Genomic DNA, 25100 nt, shown 5'->3' on the forward strand with positions numbered 1-25100 from the left:
CGTGACACATCTCCTTCACATAGAGTTGATCAGGCTGTTGATTGTGGCCTGTGGAATGTTGTCCCACTCCTCTTCAATGGCTGTGCGAAGTTGCTGGATATTGGCGGGAACTGGAACAAGCTGTCGTAGACGTCGATCCAGAGCATCACAAACATGCTCAATGGGTGACATGACTGGTGAGTATGCAGGCCATGGAAGAACAGGGACATTTTCAGCTACCAGGAATTGTGTACAGATCCTTACGACATGGGGCCGTGCATTATCATGCTGAAACATGAGGTGATGGCGGTGGATGAATGGCATGACAATGGGCCTCAGGAGCTTGTCACGGTATCTCTGTGCATTCAAATTGCCATTAATAAAATGCAATTGTGTTTGTTGTCTGTAGCTTATTCCTGCCCATACCATAACCCAACCGCCACCATGAGGCACTCTGTTCACAACGTTGACATCAGCAAACCGCTCGCCCACATGACGCCATACACGCTGTCTGCCATCTGCTCGGTACAGTTGAAACCGGGATTCATCCGTGAAGAGCATACTTCTGCAACGTGCCAGTGGCCATCGAAGGTGAGCATTTGCCCACTGAAGTCGATTACGATACCAAACTGCAGTCAAGACCCTGGTGAGGACGACGAGCACGCAGATGAGCTTCCCTGAGACGGTTTCCAACAGTTTGTGTAGAAATTCTTCGGTTGTGCAAACACACAGTTTCACCAGCTGTCCGGGTGGCTGGTCTCAGACAATTCCGCAGGACAAGAAGCCGGATGTGGAGGTCCTGGGCTGGCATGGTTACACGTGGTCTGCGGTTGTGAGGCCAGTTGGAGGCACTGCCAAATTCTCTAAAACGACATTGGAGGGGACTTATGATAGAGAAATTAACATTCAATTCTCTGGCAACAGCTGTGGTGGACAGTCTGGCAGTCAGCATGCCAATTGCATGCTCCCTCAAAACTTGAGATTTCTGTGGCATTGTGTTGTGTGACAAAACTGCACATTTTAGAGTGGCCTATTATTGTCCCCAGCACAAGGTGCACCTGTGTAATGATCATGCTGTTTAATCAGCTACTTGCTATGCCACACCTGTCAGGTGGGTGGATTATCTTGGCAAATGAGAAATGCTCACTAACAGTGATGTAAACAAATTTGTGTACAACCTTTGAGAGAAATAAGCTTTTTGTGCATATGGAAAATGTCTGGGACCTTTTATTTCACCTCATGAAACATAGGACCAGTACTTTAAATATTGGGTTTAGATTTCTGTTCAGAATATATGTATGCAATTACTTTTTTCATCTAAGACATAGTTGTGCAAATTAGTCATGACAGTCAACAATAACACAATTTCAACAGGCCTTGTTTCCTTTATGATGTAAACCTACTCTGATGTCATTGCAATGGCTAATTAACAACAGAGACACCAAGATTAGAAAAATACTTGAGGTCAGAGGAGCCTATGACGAGAGCCATGTGCTTTCATGCATGATACTTGTGGGCTGCTAAAGTTTCGGAGCTGCCACAGCAACACCACTGCTTAAACCAATCAGGGAGCAGGAAATCACCCCCATTTGTTGCCTTTAAGGTCCTCTGTGTTTCTGATTCCAAGGCAGAATTTGGCCGCTGATGTTGCTAGGTGACCAGTGAGGGAAAATAGAGCCATTTAGCCTCAGACAAATGACTCAGACAGCTTTTGTTTTTAAACTAATTTAATGGTTTATCTTTTCAATTTCCTATTGACAATTCTGTACAGATTCAGAATAGTTGAGAGTACTGAGTGAGAGTAGGCCTACTGTCCCTCTAAAATTCTAAAACAAAAGTAAATTACAATTTTAAAAACACTGATCATTCCTTAGTAACCTAGAGTACAGCAAATGTATGCTCACATTTTTACCATAGCATATTCCTTCAATGTTATTGATCATATACATTACTGAATACAGGTACTGCACAGGTAAAACTGCCTAGAAATTGTAATGAAAACAAGCTACTGCTCCAAAATAACTGACATAACCAAGTATGGTTTGAAACAACATTGTATAGTATTGCAGTATTGCTACCTCTAAAAAAGGCGCTGCAGTTACAATGAAAACAAACGTAAATTTCACTTGTAACAGTTGCCAATCTCCATCGTATTTAGGCACAGAATGGCTGCCGTGTATCTCTCTGGACCTGAACCTTCTACACTCAACTATACAGGCAGTTACTAACAAAAAGGGACAAGTAAACATCAATACACACACCTTAACATTACAAACGCACACACACTCACACAGACAGCAAACACTGGTCAGAGAAATGTATCTCGAAATGTCCTCTTCTTTGTCCAGTCACAGTGCCTTGTCAACATCAGCTGGTGTCCTGTTCTGCGAGGCAGTTGACCAGAGTTTACTCACCACTGGTTCATTTCAAGTCATTAAAGCACAGTTAACTCTAATTATAAAAGTTGATATCACTCGAGGAGGTAGCTCTCGTGCTATTCATATCCATTTCCATTCCCAGTATTGCTTTCTGAACAGTCCGTTTTCATCAGTCAAGTGATTTCTCCCACATGTAATCAATCAATCACATAAAAGCACCAGAGAAAGTATACAACCTCAGAAGTCAGATGAGATAATTTCTGCTCCTTCTTCTTCTTCTGACTTTGTGTACTCTGCTCTGTCCTAACCCCATAAGCATTTCAGTGCTCTCTGTTTCTCTCTCTCCGGCAGAAGTGGCCTTCAGACTTTTCACATGGACCTGCCACCGCTAAGAGCAGACACAACACAGGGAGAGGCCACACAGGCCCAGTCTATTGAAAGAGTGATTACAGCACACATCAAACGGGGGGCCAAACACCAACCACTCTCAGGGAACAGCTCACAGACCGAGGAACCATTCCATCGCCTTCCAGTCTGCCATTCCAAACGAGGTACAGTACAGTACACTGGAGGTGTGCTAGGATCGAGTGGTGCTTTGTTCTTCACTTGGACAGCATTCAAGGCCCTATTCCAGCTCAATGTACGAAAGATCCATTATTCAATAGACTCTCACATTGCCTAAATGAGAGCTGAGGCCCTAAAAGAGTAGTCTGTAGGGTCAACAGTACACTACATAGGGAGGAGGACTGTGGAGGAGGGACAAGAAACAAGTGGGTGGTCCCCTGCTTGTCCCTCGGTGCGTCAGACCCTGTTGACAGGTGTGGTGGCGGTGAGGGGTACAGTGGAGCTTGTCTCGTAGTCAAAGTCGATCATTGTGTGGTTGGTAGTGCCCAGGCTGCTGAGGGAGTTGCCTGTGCACATCTGTCTGTCCCTAAGACTCTGCAGGTAGCTCTGAGAGAAGGAATAAAGGAGAGAGGGGAGAAGAGAGGAGAGGGGGAATATAATCAGAATCAACCTAGGAATGGGTTCTACATGTTGGAATTCGATTAGAATAGAGTGTGTGTGAGAGCGAGACTGACCGGTGCCAGCAGGTCTCCGGCGTAGCGTTTGACAGGGGCGGGCTTGCGACGATACGTGCCCTCCTGCCCACTGCTCTGCTGGCGCTTCTTGACATCTTTCTGTCTGATCCGCATCAACTGGACCCGCTTCTGCCTCCTGCTGATGATGACTGAGGAGAGAGAGACGAGAGAGAGGAGAGAGAGGAGAGAGAGGAGAGAAGAGAGAGGAGAGAGAGGAGAGGAGAGAGAGGAGAGAAGAGAGAGGAGGGAAGAGAGAGGAGGGAAGAGAGAGGAGAGAAGAGAGAGGAGGGAAGAGAGAGGAGGGAGAGAAGAGAGAGGAGAGAAGAGAGAGGAGGGAGGAGAGAGGAGGGAAGAGAGAGGAGGGAAGAGAGAGGAGGGAAGAGAGAGGAGGGAGAGAAGAGAGAGGAGAGAAGAGAGAGGAGAGAGAGGAGAGGAGAGAGAGGAGAAAAGAGAGAGGAGGGAAGAGAGAGGAGGGAAGAGAGAGGAGAGAAGAGAGAGGAGGGAGGAGAGAGGAGAGAAAGAGAGAGAGAGAGAGAGAGAGAGAGAGAGAGAGAGAGAGAGAGAGAGAGAGAGAGAGAGAGAGAGAGAGAGAGAGAGAGACGTGTTTACTCAATTAGTCATTTCTTAGTAATTCTACAGAGCATATGAGAACTTTAGGGGAAAATTAGACATTCTTAAATCACCTGAAATGTAATGTAAAAAACTGGCTTGGGAGACAATCTGTTTTGTTTCAATGCCAGAATAATGTTCTCTAACACCATAAAACTATTGTTGCAGTGAAGAGAACATAATATAACCCATACTCCATATTGAGATATAAAGATGCATCATACTCTACAAACAGCTTCCTCTACCTCCCATGCTTACCACAGAGATCATATACATTACTTCTATATGTAATTCTATGATGCTTACCCTCAGTGTGTGAGAACCCCTCGGCCGTCAGCTTCCACTGCACCAGCACCCCCATGAAGCTGAGTGCCGGCCAGATACCCATGATCACCCAGCTGTACCAGCAGAGCGACGGCGCTGGCGACAGCCTCAGGCACTCATATGCGTGGCTAGCCAGCGCCAGCATCTCCACAAAGTAGTCGGCGCACACCGTCATGATGGCCGCCCCGAAGACAGACGTAGACAACACGGTGAAGAGCTTCTGCCACTGCAGGGTGAGCACGGCGAACAGCATGCCTGTGCCCAGCAGCACCCCCAGGGGCACCCAGACGGTGGTGGGGGTGTAGAACTGGTGGGTGACCAGCAGGGTGGCGAGGGCAAGTAGCAGGCCCAGTAACAGACCCGTCATGAAGAGACCCACGGAGCGCACCAGCATGGTGACCAGGCCACACAGCAGGCCGATGCCCAGGCCAATACCCGCCGAGGCCTCCACACTCAGCTGGGTGTCTAGCACCCGCTCCTTGTGGCACAGCAGGAAGATGATGACCGAGCCGAACATCAGGCCCGACAGGAACATGACCGCTTTGAAGCAGCGATATCCTGGGAGAGAGGAGAGAAGAGAGGTGAAGAGGGAATGGTGAGGGAGAGAGGAGAGGGGTAGAGGTGGAGAGAGGGAATGGTGAGGGAGAGAGGAGAGGGGTAGAGAGGTGGAGAGAGGGGGTTAAAAAGAAAATAACACTTATTTAAAGTTGTACTTTAAATGGGGGGAGATTCAATAACCTGAGGAATCTAACAGTAAATAAATATGCAGGTGATAAGTTAAGGCTTAAAGATAAAGTTATATTGCAGTGGCTAGGGCATCAGCAACTCGTATCCAACTATATAAATATTACAGAATTTCAACTGAAAGCAATGTAATGCCATATAAATTACCCTACAATTAAAACTAAAAAGAGAGGTGGTGTGGAGGAGCAAGAAGCAATTGTGGTTATTAAGTTGGATTTGGTGAGAAAAATGTAATAAATGAATAAAGTCAGTTTTTTACTCTATTTGTAATCATTTAAGGCCAGGCACCACACCCTAATATGATTATTGTTTTGCTGTAGATTGCAGGAAATGTCAGTTACAGGTGTTAAAAAATCAGCAGCACCACCTTGTTAAAAAATCCTGGGGAGAACCCTGCTGTATAACACATTAGCAGACATATGATATGTCTGAATACACATTCCCTATCCCCTGCTCTACTACATTGTTTGCCTCCCAATTGGCACCCTATTCCCTACACAGTGCACTACTTTTAAACAGAGCCATATGGGCCAAAGTAGTGCACTATATAGAGAATGGGGTTCCATTTGGGATGCAACCCTTGTTACTGAAGCTTTAGTTTACTTGTTGACGTGACATCGTTGGGGTATGCCTTGTGGCCTTCACCCAGTGGTGACCTTACCAATGAAGCAGTAGATGATGCCGAACAGGCAGCACATGGAGCAGATGACGGCAGGGATGACCTCATACTTCCTCTCGATCTCCAGGCTGCAGGTGTTCACCTCGGCCAGGCCCTCCCCTCCAGCCCCGTCAGGGTCTGTCATCTTGGGGCTCCCTCCGACCGACCAGACCACCAGGGAGACAAGGAGGAGGAGGTAGGGGTTGAAGGTTGGGACTGAAGGATGAGGAGTGGTGCTGTTATCTGGAGTTCATCAGAACAGCTTGGGTGCCTGTAACATGAAAGAGAAATATCTGAGTAGGTCATAGATCATCACAGGACATCACAATGTGTTAAAAACTCACAATGCAATAAAGTATCTTACAGTATTTATTTGTCTCTGTTAAGACTTTAGGGCACAATACTGGCAAAGAAGACTGAGCAGACGTCTTAGCTCAACTTTAAAATCTAGGGCTAGGTTAATGAACACTGCCTTAGATGCCTTACCCACAAAACAGAGAACAGAAAGTGGTGTGTTGCAGCGAGACTCCATTGATGCTAAATGACTCAAAAGTGTAACATGTTGCATGTAGGGCACTCCAGAACCCCCCCTCCTCATCTGATTCAGACCGCTGACCCCTCACCCCTCCTCACTCCCACCAGTGTTCCCCGAGGCTTCAGGAGAAGTGTGAAATCTGCTGGCTGTGACTTCTCCCTGGTGACTCTGCATATGGTGCCTGCCAGACACTCCATATGCTGCTAGCCTCCCATAATAACACACAGTACTGTATACTACGCATACACCCTGTTGCCATGACTACAGTCTCATTGGAGTACATAAACATGGCCAACCACATACTACAGAGACATCCTGTAGTACATTGCTGAAAAACACTGTACTAAAAAGGCCTATAGACACCAGTACTGAGTACCGGCACGTCATATAGAATATTGACTTATTGCAGTGTCTGTCTACTCTACTGTATGTAGGCAATTATGACCATTCTAATCAACATAGCAGCAGATGTCCAGTGTCCACTCAAAAAAAAAAGTGCCATCATTTTCTGTGAGCATATTCAACACTGATTTAATATCAGCAGCAAAGACCCACTCAAGTTTATTGGGGTCAAAGTTGTTTTCATTGTTTATCTACAACTCTCCTAAATTGGACTTGAGGTGTCAGTGTCAGTGTCATGCATTTAAACTAGGCTATGTAGTAAAAATGTCAGGGTGAAAGTCAATTACTTTACTAAAAGTAGGGCTACTACAGACATCGAGTGGTGCTAGTGAAGGGTTAATCAGGCAGCCCCAACTCCCCTCCCAGTCTGCCTGTTGGGGAGGATGTGTAGGACTCATTGCTCAGGGTGGGCCGCTCTCTCTTGGGCTGCTGGCAGGCCTTCTTTATGATCTCACCTCAGTTCTGATCTGTTTACAGCAAACTCACGTTTTCAGGCTCAGGAGAAAAACAGTAAAAGAGCTGGCTCCCTGATCTCCTGATCTGATCTCTCACTTCTCAGTCTCCCCCTCTTTCTCTTCATCTGTCTTCTGCATTACTATCTCCCTCCCTCCATTCTCCCAAACTTTACTTCTGCTTTTAAACTCCTCCTTCCTTCCCCCTCTCTCTGAGATACATTATGACCTGGCCATGACTTGACATGGAAAGAATGAGGGCCCATTGGAAAGTATCTCTCTGGTTCACTCTCTTTTTCCAGAGCTAGAGGAAGAGTTCTCACTTCATTCCCTCAGTCCTTCACGTGTCTGGCTTTGTCTCGGCCAGATAGTCCTCTCTGTTCTGTCTCACTTGTTTTCTAAAGGCCAAAGACAACTCAAGACAAATGATCTAGCCATCTGAGAGCTCCACAGTTCCACTGGTCTGTTGTGTCTGTGGCACTACTTTCCCAGTAGGTCTGAGAGGATGAAGCCAGGATAATGAATGCTTTAGAATGAGACTGAAATATGATATACAGAAGTCATTCAGTATGTAGGCTAATAATGTGCTGTGCAGTATCACCCATATTGTAAAGCATAAGGGCATTTCACCTTGAGGCTATAGTTTGGACTTCTCTTTCATCATATTCAGTTACGGTGACATGGATGGATTTTGTGGCATTACCTCAAACCTGCCCTAGTCAAGGTTAACACACTAACAGGAACTTTTATCGAAGTTCATGACAAAAAAACATCCTCTGATTGTGCAAAAGACAGAACTTTTGCAAACTATTAAATATATCTGTTTACAGTCAACATTCTTGAAGAGTAATGGAAAGCTAAGATAACTGCTCACCTCTGAAGACATTAAAAAGCGACTGCAAGGGTGTTGTGGTAATCCATCAAGTCGCACAACTTGTGAATCCGACCGCACACACTCACACACACCAACTCTCTCCCACGTCCATGTGTCTGTCCCCACATTGTCCCTGTGTGAGTCACAATGGTGGCCAGTGTATGTGTGAGGCCTGGAGTCAGTGCCGCTCAGGGAGAATGGAGCCATTATGGGGCAGCACAAAGGCTCTGAAGCCCCAGCCATGACCTCTACTGGCACACACAGCAAAGCATGCTGGGAGAGAGGGCATACCACATAGAGATGGAGGGAACCAGAGAAAGGAGACGGTGTCTGAGTGTGTGTGTGGGTGGATGAAGGATGAACGATCCCACTGGGCACACACTGGTTGAATCAATGTTGTTTCCACGTTATTTCAATGAAATTAAGTTGAACGTGGTATAGACGTTGAATTGACGTCTGTGCCCAGTGGGATGAAGGGGGCTAGATGGGGGTCTAGCTGGTAGCTGTCCAGAATACTGATATTGTCACCCATTCTCACCAGATAAGGAGGAAGTGACATGGCTCCATGTTTTGTCTTGGAGCTCAAGGCGCAGAAGTAGAAGTTGAGAAATACTCTCTTTCGATACATTTTGATGAAGTACATCTTGAATGACCTCATTCCAATATGACATTTCTGTGTGTGTTGTCATGACAACAGCTAAAATAAAGTTGCTGCTAGTGCTGTATAAGTAAATATAGTCACACTTATAGATGAATGAGTATGTTGGTATGAAACGACCTTGGAACAAATTGCTTTAGAATGTTGCCTAACACACTTGCTCGACAAACACCATGCATGGAGGGAGGGATGGGTGGGGTGGGGTGGAGGGAGCTCAAGCCTCAACAGCTGAGAGACAGGCAGAGCCATGCCCAGGTTCCCCACATAGCTAATTTGGGTGGGATTCATGAACCACTGATGGGGGTGCGGGTCTGTGAGAGAGGTCAGGGATTCCAAGTGGGCTCTGGCTTTAAGGCAGGGGGCAGCTGAGAACTAAACGTTACAGCCCAGCTGTATGGAGGCACAGCTTGGCACAGGGGGGGTATGCGAGACTGTGCCATTTGCCATGGTCTCCCCCTGACTGGGCATGATGCCCGTTGGCCTACAGCTACACCCCCCCCCCCCCCCCCCCCCCCCCCGCCCTTACAGCTGCAGCTATAAACCTAATTCTCCATGACTCCAAATGCCAAACACCGTGCCCAACGTGCCCTGCCCATTGGGCACGGTGGAGACTGGAGAATAGTATGGAAATTCTAGGACCAACCCACTCCATGGTGTCCACCTTGTGCCAACTGTGGTTGCCTATTAACCATAAGAGAAACATTTGTAGATTAATGCAGACTTGCCTCCTAAAGCGAACCATGAGAAGGAAAAAAAAGGTTATTAGGGAAACTTTAACCTTTGACCTCTGACCCTAAGCCCCACTTCCCTCCTCTGCTCTCTCATTGGCAGGAAGCTGTGTCCCAGAGGAGGAAGTGGAGATCAGGGGCTGTGCTGTAGGTGACTTTTCCCTCAGGGCAGGAAGCAGAGCAGGAAGGGTAGATTTGGATTTGAAGGCTGGAGCATCAACACCAACACTCTTATTTTCTGGTTTAATCCAACATAACAGACTCAAAATTAACTTGGTGATATCATTTTGAATGCCTTGGCTATTAGAACATGATGATGATAATGGGTTCTGCTGCATTTGTGGGTTATGATCTCTAAACAATTCAAATAAAACACTCCACCCTCTGTCCACATGTTCAAAATGATCTCAGAACTGATCAAAAGGATTGTGTTTATATGGGCCTTTCATCAGGGATCCAGACGCACTCACTCATGCTCTAATATGTGAGACACTCTATGATATCAACATTTACAGCCGAGTGGAAGAAACAATGAGAGAATGCTCTCTGGCTGGCAACTTGAACACAACTTGTGTACAGATAAAGCCCATTTTTACTGTGGTCAAATAGGTGAAACACGCTCTCTGGATAGATTTCCAAATCCTCTTGAACTTGAATAACCCCACTCACTGACCTGTCCAAACCTTTACCAACCAAACCTGGTCCCTAAATATTTGTAATTAAATCATGTTGGCATGTTGATATATGGTGCAATGAGACCTCTTCCAATTTGTTTCTTATGAAGTCAAATTGCTGCACTTAATAGACCTTGTCATTAGTTATTGAGGAACGCTAAGCAGATTAAAGGCAGTCCTGAAGAGTGTTATGTAAATGGTTGTTTTGAGCAGAGAGAGAAAAAATGAAAATCCCGCTCCGTTTGGGAGCTCATTTGACTGGGAAATGAAGGGACAAGACTCGTTTGTCATCTCATTTCAAAAACAGGGAGCAAATGTGATGTACTCCACATGATATGTGACAGTGGTCTACTGAGAGACAGCCACAGACAGCCTGCCTTTTATTTACATTTTAGTCATTTAGCAGACACTCTTATCCAGAGCAACTAGGGTTAAGTGCCTTGCTCAAGGGCACATCGACAGAATTTTCACCTAGTCGGGTCGGGGATTAGAACCAGCGACCTTTCAGTTACTGGCACAACGCTCTTAACCACTAAGCTACCTGCCGCCAGGATTTTATCTCTTATAAGGCAAAGAATGGACACTATGTTATATTGACGAGGAACATAAACACCATGGTTACAAGTCATTAAGTGCATTTCCTCAGATGTATTATCATAACTAGACCACTATGGTAAAATCACAGATCTATGATAACCTTTACTCATCCATGCTGACTAATGAAGGAAATTATGAATTTGAAGATGAAACCGTTACAGCCTTATTCTAAAATTGCTTACATTAATTTTTTCCCTCATCAATCTACACACAATACCCCATAGTGACAAAGCGAAAACAGGTTTTTCGAAAGTATTCAGCCCCTTTGCTATGAGACTCGAAATTGAGCTCAGGTGCATCCCGTTTCCATTGATCATCCTTGAGATGTTTCTACAACTTGATTGGAGTCCACCTGTGATAAATTAAATTGATTGGACATGATTTGGAAAGGCACACACCTGTCTATATAAGGTCCCACAGTTGACAGTGCATGTGAGAGCAAAAACCAAGCCATGAGGTCAAAGGAATTGTCCGTAGAGCTCTTAGACAGGATTGTGTCGAGGCACAGATCTGGGGAAGGGTACCAAAAAATGTCTGCAGCATTGAAGGTCCCCAAGAACACAGTGGCCTCCATCATTCTTAAATGGAAGAAGTTTGGAACCACCAAGACTCTTCCTAGAGCTGGCCGCCCGGCCAAACTGAGCAATCGGGGGAGAAGGGCCTTGGTCAGGGAGGTGACCAAGAACCCGATGGTCACTCTGACAGAGCTCCAGAGTTCCTCTGTGGAGATGGGAGAACCTTCCAGAAGGACAATCATCTCTGCAGCATTCCACCAATCAGGACTTTATGGTAGAGTGGCCAGACGGAAGCCACTCCTCAATAAAAGGCACATGACAGCCCGCTTGGAGTTAGCTAAAATGCACCTAAAGGACTCTCAGACCATGAGAAACAAGATTCTCTGGTCTGATGAAACCAAAATTGAACTCTTTGGCCTGAATGCCAAGCGTCACATCTGGAGGAAACCTTGCACCATCCCTACAGTGAAGCATGGTGGTGGCAGCATCATGCTGTGGGGATGTTTTTCAGCGACAGGGACTGGGAGACTAGTCAGGATCGAGGGAAAGATGAACGGAGCAAAGTACAGAGAGATCCTTGATGAAAACCGGCTCCAGAGCACTCAGGACCTCAGACTGGGGCGAAGGTTACCTTCCAACAGGACAACGACCCTAAGCACACAGCCAAGACAACGCAGGGGTGGCTTCGGGACAAGTCTCTGAATGTCCTTGAGTGGCCCAGCCAGAGCCCGGCCTTGAACCCGATCGAACATCTCTGGAGAGACCTGAAAATAGCTGTGCAGCGACGCTCCCCATCCAACCTGACAGAGCTTGAAAGGATCCGCAGAGAAGAATGGGAGAAACTCCCCAAAACATTTTTTTATAAATTAGCAAAAATGTCTAAACCTGTATTTGCTTTGTCATTATGGGGTATTGTGTGTAGATTGATGATGATTTTCCATTTTAGAATAAGGGTGTAACGTAACAAAATGTGTAAATAGTCAAGGGGTCTGAATATTTTCCGAATGCGCTGTATACACTCTTTTCTTGAAACATTAATATCTTAACAACCTTTATATCTATTATAGACATGTTTGCACAGCGGTAAACCTATCGGCATTCAGTGTGTGACAGGTTCGTGATTCTGTAAGGACAGCAACCGTAATACCAGCGCACTCATGTAGGAGTGCACTTTTTGTAAAACACAAAGGGCCAGTGTAGTAGTGGTGGGTATACGCAGGTATAAGCCGTATGTGTCTGTGTGAATCAGAAATATATATGAAAACCGTTTGGGAACTTTTAGGCAAAATTAGAGTATACCCACTTCTCCAGGCGCCACTACACCACTGCATAGGGCTGATGGAAAGACAGCAGTCACACACAGCATGATGTTAAAGGATAAGCAGTCCATAAACTCTGACATAATAAGCCAGTAGGTCCCAATCATAAGAATACAAAAACACAACCATTAAGCATTTCCCATTAGAAATGTACAACTATTACTTCCCATTGCAAAAAACACTTCACATTTAGCACACAAAGTAACCGGTGACCTTAAGTTTAAAGTGGAACTGACAGCGTTTTAACTACTTTGCAGATATGAAACAAACAATCATAATATCAGTCAAAAATATCAAATTCCCAGTTCATGCTACAAAACCAACTTTATAAGTTATATTTGACTCAACGTTCCATGATGTACGCTAAGCCATTTTTGGCAGAATAGATGGATGCAGTTCAATGCATGATTAATATAGTTCACCAATACATTTCTTGGTAGTCCCAAAAAAATTGCTATCAGGTTATAAATCACAGCTGGCCTGGTACATTGTTTGCTGCCTCCATTCGGGATGCACTGTTTCAGTTTCAATGACTCAATATTCTGGACAAAAACGGACGAATGTAACTAAGGCTGGGAATGTCAATGCAATTAAACTAGCAAGGGCAATGATCACAAGTCAGTCATAACGTGGCTAATAGGCTAGCGTATCTATTTATGTAGCGAGCTAAAAACACAGACCCTAATGTTAGCTAGCTAGCTAGGAGGATTTCATGCCATTGGAGGAGTGGGTGAGTGACTGACTTTTTGCCCTCATATCGTTTTTCAGTGGTTATACACAGCTAGAGATGCAGGTGTCATTTGGTTAGCTAGCTAGAACTTGAACAACTGTTATACAGTTAGCATATCTCTTGCTATATGGCTATCTACTCCGATTTCAGCGCACTCTTGCCTGAGTGTGCCAGAGCGCAGAACAACTGATGAATTTACGAACGTGCAACACCTGCTGAATATGTCCGTGTCAGTAAATGTAGGCAAAAAAAAGTAATAGTTAGTCAAGAACACTCTAGATAACATGTAAACAGCCTAACCAGCTCTGCTACAGCGAGTAAAATTGTCAAAGTGAGGTGTTCTTTCATTTGTGTCTGGAAGTAGCTAGCTAGCAAGCAAGACAACTTTAGCCAGTTAGCTTGGGTGCTTGGTTTGGACAAGCATGCATTGGCAGGCAAGCTGCAGAAGGACGAATAGCTACAATTCCCCATTATTTATCAGTGCAATTTTGACAGCCAACTAGCTGAAAAAGTTTGAGAGGATAGAATGAATGATCTACCAGTCATAAAGACGTCCTTATACCTCATCTACACTCCTTTCAAATTAATCAAATGGCCTCCCCCACTGTTTTTACAAACTACCTCGACTAACCTGTACCCCCGCACATTGACTCGGTACCGGTACCCCCTGTATATAGCCTTTTTAGTTCATTTATTTATTGAACTGCATTGTTGGTTAAGGGCTTGTAAGTAAGCGTTTCACGGTAAGGTCTACACCTGTTGTATTCGGCGCATGTGACAAATAACATTTGTTTTGATTTGATTTCACATCCTGACATTTTTCTGAAGTTGGTGATAAAGTCACAGCTCGCCACAATTCTCTCTCTCAGCCTGTCTCTGTATCATTTCTCCTCTAAATCTCTGACCAGTGCCTCTCAAACAACACTTTGTTCCTCAAGAGTGAATGAGGCGGAGGGGGGACCTGCAGTGATTTTGGCACTGCCGCACCGCCTCCTACTCCCCTCCCTCCATGCCTCCAGTCTTCATTCAGCCGGGCTTGGACCGAGAGCAGAGAGCTCTCTCTATGAAAGTCCCCACTGTTTTCTGAACCCTACAGTGCTCTTCAAAGAGAGAAAGAGAAAGAGAGAGCGAGAGACAGAGAGAGAGAGAGAGAGAGAGAGAGAGAGAGAGAGAGAGAGAGAGAGAGAGAGAGAGAGAGAGAGAGAGAGAGAGAATGTAGTCTGTAATCCATTCAGAGAGCAGTAATTACCGAGTGAGAATGTATAGAAAGTGATTTGAGGGGCAGTAACTTTACGACAAAGCCTAACACTGGCATGAACTATAAGACCATACACACTGACCTTTCTAACATGTGCTGATGTGCCAAAATAACAAACCTCAGTAAAGTCATCATAAAAGAAAATACATGACTATCCAACCCCCCAAACCATCTACCTCTCAATCACCATGGAGGCAGAGTTATGGCCACGTCTCTCCTTTCAACTCAAATGTAGTCTATAGGCCTACATTTCTTCACTTACAGACAAGCAAGCAACTGTCTCTGGTGGCAAGCACACATCTTTTATATTATGTCTGAATGAGTATCCAAGAAACCCGCTGTTTAACACATGGTCTAACACAGTCTAACATACTGTATAGCCTTTTAAATATGGTAATAGTTTTATCAGTTTCAGAGAGAGTTCCTATTCTCCCTCAAGCCCTTCCACTCCACGCCTGCCTTTGAGAAAGGCCCAGACAATGGAGGCCTTTCAACTCTGATTGTAGCGAGTTCCTTACAAAAAAAGGATAAAAAACAGTAAGTACAAGAACAGAGAAACAATGAGAGGCCTTTTCAAGAGGCAGAGTCATGTGTAAGATACACGTGGACACACATGTTGTGGTCAAAAGTTTTGAGAATGACACAAATACTAATTTTCACAAAGTCTGCTGCCTCAGTTTAGATGATGGCAATTTGCATATACTCCCGAATGTCATGAAGAGTGATCAGATGAATTGCAATTAATTGCAAAGTCCCTCTTTGCCATGAAAATGAACTTAATCCCCCAAAAACATTTCCACTGCATTTCAGCCCTGCCACAAAAGGACCAGCTGCCATCATGTCAGTGATTCTCTCGTTAACACAGGTGAGAGTGTTGACGAGGACAAGGCTGGAGATCACTCTGTCATGCTGATTGAGTTAGAATTACAGACCGGAAGCTTTAAAAGGTGGGTGGTGCTTGAAATCATTGTTCTTCCTCTGTTAACGATGGTTACCTGCAAGGAAACACGTGCCGTCATCATTGCTTTGCACAAAAAGGGCTTCACAGGCAAGGATATTGCTGCTAGTAAGATTGCACCTAAATCAACCATTTATCGGATCATCAAGAACTTCAAGGAGAGAGGTTCAATTGTTGTGAAGAAGGCGTCAGGGCGCCCAAGAAAGTCCAGCAAGCGCCAGGACCGTCTCCTAAAGTTGATTCAGCTGCAGGATCAGGGCACCACCAGTGCAGAGCTTGCTCAGGAATGGCAGCAGGCAGGTGTGAGTGCATCTGCACACACAGTGAGGCGAAGACTTTTGGAGGATGACCTGGTGTCAAGAAGGGCAGCAAAGAAGCCACCTCTCTCCAGGAAAAACATCAGGGACAGACTGATATTCTGCAAAAGGTACAGGGATTGGACTGCTGAGGACTGGGGTAAAGTCATTTTCTCTGATGAATCCCCTTTCCGATTGTTTGGGGCATCCTGAAAACACCTTGTCCGGAGAAGACAAGGTGAGCGCTACCATCAGTCCTGTGTCATGCCAACAGTAAAGCATCATGAGACCATTCATGTGTGGGGTTGCTTCTCAGCCAAGGGAGTGGGCTCACTCACATTTTTGCCTAAGAACACAGCCATGAATAAAGAATGGTACCAACACATCCTCCGAGAGCAACTTCTCCCAACCATCCAAGAACAGTTTGGTGATGACCAATGCCTTTTCCAGCATGATGGAGCACCTTGCCATAAGGCAAAAGTGATAACTAAGTGGCTCGGGGAACAAAACATTGACATTTTGGGTCCATGGCCAGGAAACTCCCCAGACCTTAATCCCATTGAGAACTTGTGGTCGATCCTCAAGAGGCGGGTGGACAAACAAAACCCCACAAATTCTGACAAACTCCAAGCATTGATTATGCAAGAATGGGCAGCCATCAGTCAGGATGTGGCCCAGAAGTTAATTGACAGCATGCCAGGGCGGATTGCAGAGGTCTTGAAAAAGAAGGGTCAACACTGCAAATATTGACTCTTTGCATAAACTTAATGTAATTGTCAATAAAAGCCTTTGACACTTATGGAATGCTTGTAATTATACTTCAGTATACCATAGTAACATCTGACAAAAATATCTCATAACACTGAAGCAGCGAACTTTGTGAAGACCAATACTTGTGTCATTCTCAAAACTTTTGACCACGACTGTAAACACACACCCCTACTTCCATGCACACTCACACACACATACACAAACTCTGCGTCAACAGACCCACACACGTCACGCACCCACAAACTCATGCAAATATACCAACTCCAATCTACACATTCTAATCATCCCCACCATTGCACATCGACAATTCTGTGTTTGTACAAATGGCAATGTCAACGTAGTTCAGAAAGCCAGATATGCCACCAACCTCCTTAATAATTGCATTCAGTTGTTAAATAGCCTACAACAAAATAAATGGGCTGTAATAACAATATGTGATTATTTGGATAGTAAATGTAGTCAGTGGTCGAAAAAGTACTCAATTGTCATACTTGAATAAAAGTAAAGGTACCTTAATAGAAAATGATTCAAGTTAATGTGAAAGCTACCCAGTAAAATACTACTTGAGTAAAAGTCTTAAAGTATTTGGTTTTCAATATACTTAAGTATCAAAAGTAAATGTAATTGCTAAAATATAATTAAGTATTAAAAGTTAAAGTACAAATAATTTCAAATTCCTTATATTAAGCAAACCAGACGGAACAATTTGTGTTATTTTTTTATTTACGGATAGCCATGGACACACTCCAACACTCAGACATAATTTACAAAAAAAGCGTTTGTGTTTAGTCAGTCCGCCAGGTCAGAGGCAGTAGAGATGACCAGGGATGTTCTCTTGATAAGTGTGTGAATTGGACCATTGTCCTGTCATGCTAAGCATTCAAAATGTAACGAGTACTTTTGGGTGTCAGGGAAAATGTATGGAGTAAAAAGTACATTATTTTCTTTAGGAATGTAGTGAAGTAAAAGTAAAAGTTGTCAAAAATATAAATAGTAAAGTAAAGTACAGATAACCAAAAAAGCTACTTAAGTAGTATTTTAAAGTAATTTTACTTAAGTACTTTACACCACTGAATGTAGTGTACTTATCATTACACAGAGTAAAAGGGTGATGGGGTTCTTAATGAGAGCAAACATAAAACATAAGAATTAGGTCTACAAGTCACACGGTTTAGAACTTGCAGACTAGAAGTGTCAGTAGAACCGATGTGGATGTGGTGGAGGAGTCAGGCGCAGGACACAGAGGCTTCGTCCAACAGACTTTACTAGTCAAAAGTGCTAAATTACAATACACGGCCTCGAAAACAAACAGAGGCGAGTGAATACGTAAACCATGCGTAAACACTAAACAAACAAACAGAGCGTCAAAACGCAGCTCCGAAAATACAGGCAGACAACAACACACAATCTAACCAATACCAAACAGGGAACTTATAGGACACGTAATCAGAACACAAACAGACACAGGTGTACAAGACAGACCAAAGCAATCACACCACGAAACATTCAACAGTGGCAGCTAGTACTCCGGGGACGGCGAACGCCGAAGCCTGCCCGAACCAGGAGGAGGAGCAGTCTCGGCCGAAACCGTGACAGTACCCCCCCCTTGACGCGCGGCTCCAGCCGTGCGCCGATCCCGGCCTCGGGGACGGCCAGGAGGACGCGGACCCGGGCGCGTGGGATGCCCACGGTGGAACTCAGTCAGGAGGGATGGATCTAGGATGTCCCTCCTAGGCACCCAGCACCGTTCCTCCGGACCGTACCCCTCCCACTCCACGAGATACTGGAGACCACTCATCCGGCGCCTCGAGTCCAAGATGGTCCGGACCCTGTACGCCGGGGCCCCCTCGATGTCCAAAGGGGGCGGAGGGGTCTCTCCTATCTCATCTTCTTGGAGTGGGCCAGCTACCACCGGCCTGAGAAGAGACACATGGAACGAGGGGTTAATATTCTTGTACTCAATAGGCAGTTGTAACCTGTAACACACCTCGTTCAATCTTCTCAGGACTTTAAAGGGCCCCACAAACCGCCGACCCAGCTTCCGGCAGGGCAGGCGGAGGGGCAGGTTTCGAGTCGAGAGCCAGACTCGATCTCCCGGTGCGTACACCGGTCCCTCACTGCGGTGGCGATCGGCGCTCGCCTTTTGTTGACGGATGGCCCGCTGCAGATGGACATGGGCAGCGTCCCACGTCTCCTCCGAGCGCCGAATCCACTCGTCCACCGCAGGGGCCTCGATCTGGCTCTCGTGCCACGGTGCCAGGACCGGCTGATACACTAAAACACACTGGAAAGGTGTTAAGTTGGTGGAGGAGTGGCGGAGAGAGTTCTGGGCCATCTCTGCCCAGGGGATATACCTAGACCACTCCTCCGGCCGCTCCCGGCAATAGGACCTCAGAAACCTACCCACATCCTGGTTGACTCGTTCAACCTGCCCATTGCTCTCTGGGTGGTACCCCGAGGTAAGGCTCACCGAGACCCCCAAGCGTTCCATGAACGCCCCCCAGACTCTGGAGGTGAACTGGGGACCTCGGTCAGACACAATATCCTCGGGGACCCCATAGTGCCGGAACACGTGGGTAAATAGGGCCTCGGCGGTCTGTAGGGCAGTAGGGAGACCCGGCATTGGGAGGAGACGACAGGCCTTGGAGAACCGATCCACAACGACCAAAATGGTGGTATTCCCCTGGGAAGGGGGTAGGTCGGTTACAAAATCCACCGAGAGGTGGGACCATGGTCGTTGTGGAACGGGCAGGGGATGTAACTTACCCCTGGGCAAATGTCTAGGCGCCTTACACTGGGCACACACCGAGCAGGAGGAGACATAAACCCTCACATCCTTAGCTAACGTTGGCCACCAGTATTTCACGCTAAGGCAGTGCACTGTCCGGCCAATACCTGGATGTCCAGAGGAGGGTGATGTATGAGCCCAATAAATAAGACGATCACGAACCTCGAGCGGAACGTACGTCCGCCCCACAGGACACTCGGGGGGAGTAGGGTCGGTACGCAGTGCCCGCTCGATTTCCGCATCGACCTCCCATACCACCGGAGCCACCAGACAAGACTCCGGCAGTATGGAAGTAGGCTCAATGGCCCTCTCCTCTGTGTCATACCGCCGGGACAGGGCGTCTGCCTTACCGTTCTGGGACCCTGGGATGTATGTGATCTTAAAAACAAACCGGGTCAGGAACATGTTCCACCTAGCCTGACGAGGGTTCAATCTCCTAGCTGCCCGGATGTACTCCAGGTTACGGTGATCAGTCAGAATGAGGAAAGGGTGTTGAGCCCCCTCAAGCCAATGCCTCCACACCTTTAGGGCCTGGACTACAGCTAACAACTCCCTGTCCCCAACGTCATAATTGCGCTCCGCCGAGCTGAGCTTCTTGGAGTAGAACACACAGGGGCGGAGCTTAGGTGGCGTGCCGGACCGTTGTGACAGGACTGCCCCAATACCGGTCTCGGACGCGTCTACCTCTACTTGGAATGGTAAAGAGGGATCCGGATGCGCCAGCACCGGGGCCGAGGTGAACAGGTTCTTCAGTTTGACAAATGCCCTGTCCGCCTCAGCTGACCACTGCAAACTAACCGGACCCCCCTTTAGCAGGGACGTAATGGGAGCTGCAACCTGTCCAAAGCCCCGGATAAACCTCCGGTAGTAATTAGCAAAACCCAAGAACTGCTGCACCTCTTTTACAGTGGTTGGAGTTTGCCAATTACGCACGGCCGACACACCTCTATCTCCACACCAGACGCGGACAACCGATAACCCAAAAAGGAGACGGACTCCTGGAAGAACAGGCATTTCTCTGCCTTGACATACAAGTCATGCTCCAACAGTCTTCTCAACACTCGACGCACCAGGGCTACATGCTCGGCTCGTGTAGAAGAGTACACTAGGATGTCGTCGATGTACACTACCACACCCTGCCCATGCATGTCCCGGAAAATCTCGTCAACAAAGGATTGGAAGACTGAAGGAGCATTCATTAACCCGTATGGCATGACGAGATACTCGTAATGACCCGAGGTGGTACTAAATGCCGTTTTCCATTCATCCCCCTCCCTAATGCGCACCAGATTGTACGCGCTCCTGAGATCCAACTTTGTGAAGAACTGCGCTCCGCGTAATGACTCCGTCATAGTCGCAATCAAATCAAATCAAATCAAATTTTATTGGTCACATGCGCCGAATACAACAGGTGCAGACATTACAGTGAAATGCTTACTTACAGCCCTTAACCAACAGTGCATTTATTTTAAACAAAAAAAGTAAGAATAAAACAACAACAAAAAAAGTGTTGAGAAAAAAAGAGCAGAAGTAAAATAAAGTGACAGTAGGGAGGCTATATATACAGTAAAATAAAGTGACAGTAGGGAGGCTATATATACAGGGGGGTACCGTTGCAGAGTCAATGTGCGGGGGCACCGGCTAGTTGAGGTAGTTGAGGTAATATGTACATGTGGGTAGAGTTAAAGTGACTATGCATAAATACTTAACAGAGTAGCAGCAGCGTAAAAAGGATGGGGTGGGGGGGCAGTGCAAATAGTCCGGGTAGCCATGATTAGCTGTTCAGGAGTCTTATGGCTTGGGGGTAGAAGCTGTTGAGAAGTCTTTTGGACCTAGACTTGGCACTCCGGTACCGCTTGCCGTGCGGTAGCAGAGAGAACAGTCTATGACTAGGGTGGCTGGAGTCTTTGACAATTTTGAGGGCCTTCCTCTGACACCGCCTGGTATAGAGGTCCTGAATGGCAGGGAGCTTTGCCCCAGTGATGTACTGGGCCGTACGCACTACCCTCTGTAGTGCCTTGCGGTCAGAGGCCAAGCAGTTGCCATACCAGGCGGTGATGCAACCAGTCAGGATGCTCTCGATGGTGCAGCTGTAGAATTTTTTGAGGATCTGAGGACCCATGCCAAATCTTTTTAGTCTCCTGAGGGGGAATAGGCTTTGTCGTGCCCTCTTCACGACTGTCTTGGTGTGTTTGGACCATGATAGTTCGTTGGTGATGTGGACACCAAGGAACTTGAAGCTCTCAACCTGTTCCACTACAGCCCCGTCGATGAGAATGGGGGCGTGCTCAGTCCTCTTTTTTTTCCTGTAGTCCACAATCATCTCCTTTGTCTTGGTCACGTTGAGGGAGAGGTTGTTGTCCTGGCACCACACGGCCAGATCTCTGACCTCCTCCCTATAGGCTGTCTCATCGTTGTCGGTGATCAGGCCTACCACTGTTGTGTCGTCGGCAAACTTAATGATGGTGTTGGAGTCGTGCCTGGCTATGCAGTAATGGGTGAACAGAGAGTACAGGAGGGGACTGAGCACGCACCCCTGAGGGGCCCCCGTGTTGAGGATCAGTGTGGCAGATGTGTTGTTACCTACCCTTACCACCTGGGGGCGGCCCGTCAGGAAGTCCAGGATCCAGTTGCAGAGGGAGGTGTTTAGTCCCAGGATCCTTAGCTTAGTGATGAGCTTAGAGGGCACTATGGTGTTGAATGCTGAGCTGTAGTCAATGAATAGCATTCTCACGTAGGTGTTCCTCTTGTCCAGGTGGGAAAGGGCAGTGTGGAGTGCGATAGAGATTGCATCATCTGTGGATCTGTTGGGGCGGTATGCAAACTGGAGTGGGTCTAGGGTTTCTGGGATTATGCTGTTGATGTGAGCCATGATGACCAGTCTTTCAAAGCACTTCATGGCTACAGACGTCAGTGCTACGGGTCGGTAGTCATTTAGGCAGGTTATTTTAGAGTTCTTGGGCACGGGGACTATGGTGGTCTGCTTGAAACATGTTGGTATTACAGACTCAGTCAGGGACATGTTGAAAATGTCAGTGAAGACACTTGCCAGTTGGTCAGCACATGCTCGGAGTACACGTCCTGGTAATCCGTCTGGCCCTGCGGCCTTGTGAATGTTGACCTGCTTAAAAGTCTTACTCACATCGGCTACGGAGAGCGTGATCACATAGTCATCCGGAACAGCTGGTGCTCTCATGCATGCTTCAGTGTTGCTTGCCTCGAAGCGAGCATAGAAGTGGTTTAGCTCGTCTGGTAGGCTTGTGTAACTGGGCAGCTCGCGGCTGTGCTTCCCTTTGTAGTCTGTAATAGTTTTCAAGCCCTGCCACATCCGACGAGCGTCAGAGCCAGTGTAGTATGATTCAATCTTAGACCTGTATTGACTCTTTGCCTGTTTGATGGTTCGTCGGAGGTCATAGCGGGATTTCTTATAAGCGTCCCGTTCCTTGAAAGCGGCAGCTCTACCCTTTAGCTCAGTGCGGATGTTTCCTGTAATCCATGGCTTCTGGTTGGGGTATGTACGTACGGTCACTGTGGGGACGACATCATCGATGCACTTATTGATGAAGCCAGTGACTGATGTGGTGTACTCCTCAATGCTGTCTGAAGAATCCCGGAACATGTTCCAGTCTGTGCTAGCAAAACAGTCCTGTAGCTTAGCATCTGCGTCATCTGACCACTTTTTTATTAACCGAATCACTGGTGCTTCCTGCTTCAGTTTTTGCTTATAAGCAGGAATCAGGAGGATAGAGTTATGGTCAGATTTGCCAAATGGAGGGCGAGGGAGAGCTTTGTATGCGTCTCTGTGTGTGGAGTAAAGGTGGTCTAGAGTTTTTTTCCCTCTGGTTGCACATTTAACATACTGGTAGAAATTAGGTAGAACGGATTTAAGTTTCCCTGCATTAAAGTCCCCGGCCACTAGGAGCGCTGCATCTGGATGAGCGTTTTCCTGTTGATTAATGGCCTTGTACAACTCATTCAGAGCAATCTTAATGCCAGCATTGGTTTGTGGTGGTAAATAGACAGCTATGAAAAATATAGATGAAAACTCTCTTGGTAAATAGTGTGGTCTACAGCTTATCATAAGATACTCTACCTCAGGCGAGCAAAACCTCGAGACTTCCTTAGTATTTGATTTTGTGCACCAGCTGTTGTTTACAAATATACACAGACCGCAGCCCCTTGTCTTACCAGAGTCAGACGTTCTGTCCTGCCGATGTAGCGTATAGCCTGCTAGCTGAATGTTATCATTGTTGTCGTTCAGCCACGACTCCGTGAAACATAAGATATTACAGTTTTTAATGTCCCGTTGGTAGGATAACCGTAATCTTAACTCGTCCATTTTATTCTCAAAAGATTGAACGTTGGCTAGTAGGATTGATGGGAGAGGCAGTTTACTCGCTCGCCGTCGGATCCTTACAAGGCACCCGGATCTGCGTCCGCGATATCTCCGTCTCTTCCTCACGCGAATGACGGGGATCTGGGCCTTGTCGGGTGTCTGTAGGATATCCTTCGCGACCGCCTCGTTGAAGAAAAAATCTTCGTCCAATGCGAGGTGAGTAATCGCTGTCCTGATATCCAGAAGCTCTTTTTGGTTATAAGAGACGATGGCAGAAACATTATGTACAAAATAAATTACAAATAACGCGGAAAAACACACATAATAGTACAATTGGTTAGAGGGCTGTAAAACGGCAGCCATCTTCCCGGCGCTGTTCAGTGGAAGAGGGTAACTGTACTTAACCGTGATCTGATTGAGACTACGGTAATCAATACACGGGCGCAAACCCCTGTCCTTCTTCTTCACAAAGAAGAAACTCGAGGAAACCTGGGAAGTGGAGGACCGAATGTATCCCTGTGCCAAGGACTCGGCTATGTAAGTCTCCATAGCCGCAGTCTCCTCTTGAGACAGGGGATACACACGGCTCCACGGAAGTGCCGCTCCTGTTTGGAGATTTATCGCACAGTCCCCCTGTCTATGAGGTGGTAGCCATGTTGCCCTCGTTTTGCTGAACACAAGTGCTAAGTCCTCATACTCAGGGGGAATGCGCATTGCGGGCACTTGGTTCGGACTCTCTACCGAGGTCGCCCCTAAGGAAACACCTAGACATTTCCCTACACACTGGGCAGACCACTCCATAAGAGCCCTCTGTTGCCACGCAATGGTAGGATCATGGGCGCTTAACCAGGGAAGCCCCAGCACCACGTGGTACGCAGGAGAGTCAATCAGATAAAACTGAATGATCTCCTCATGACCCCCCTGCGTCGTCATCTTAAGTGGTGCTGTGACTTCTCTGATCAGCCCCGACCCCAACGGCCGGCTGTCTAGGGCGTGGACAGGAAAGGGGGCTTCTACCGGCCGAAGGGGAATTCCTAACCTATGACAAAATGCACGATCAATAAAATTCCCAGCTGCGCCTGAATCTACTAGCGCCTTATGCTGGGAATGAGGTGCCACCTGTGGAAATCTCACAGGAATACTCATGTGACCAACAGAGAGCTCTGGGTAAGTGGGGCGCCTACTCACCTGAAATGACTCCCCAGTGCGTGACCTGTTGTCCCCTCTCCCAGGAGACCCTCCCCAGCACCTGGCCGCGGTGTGTCCTCCACGGCCACAGTTGGTGCAGGGGATGGCCCCCCTCGGGTTCTCTCTCCTCCTCTCTCTAGCGCCAGCACCCCCGAGCTCCATGGGAATCGGCTCGGAGGTGCTGGAGGGTGGAATGGACGACCCCCACTCGGGACGTCCGCGGGTAGCCAGCAGGGTGTCGAGACGGATG

The 25100-nt window shown here is 46.9% G+C and overlaps 1 protein-coding gene across 1 annotated transcript in view; it reads right to left on the reverse strand.

Annotated features, from left to right (window-relative positions):
* Nucleotides 1-1698: 1698 nt before the first annotated feature.
* The window catches only part of LOC311133252 (transmembrane protein 198-like), a 33586-nt gene continuing 10184 nt past the window's right edge, over nt 1699-25100 (reverse strand). The window contains exons 2-5 of the mRNA XM_084166739.1: nt 5775-6042; nt 4352-4927; nt 3437-3585; nt 1699-3308 (exon numbers count right to left, since the gene is read on the reverse strand). Coding sequence (XP_084022865.1) covers nt 3159-3308; nt 3437-3585; nt 4352-4927; nt 5775-5916 — 1017 coding nt within the window. The 5' untranslated portion in view covers nt 5917-6042 and the 3' untranslated portion in view covers nt 1699-3158. The remainder of the gene's footprint in view (nt 3309-3436; nt 3586-4351; nt 4928-5774; nt 6043-25100) is intronic.

This window comes from Coregonus lavaretus, assembly GCF_964263955.1.
Source record: "Coregonus lavaretus genome assembly, chromosome: 8".
Taxonomy (NCBI): domain Eukaryota; kingdom Metazoa; phylum Chordata; class Actinopteri; order Salmoniformes; family Salmonidae; genus Coregonus; species Coregonus lavaretus.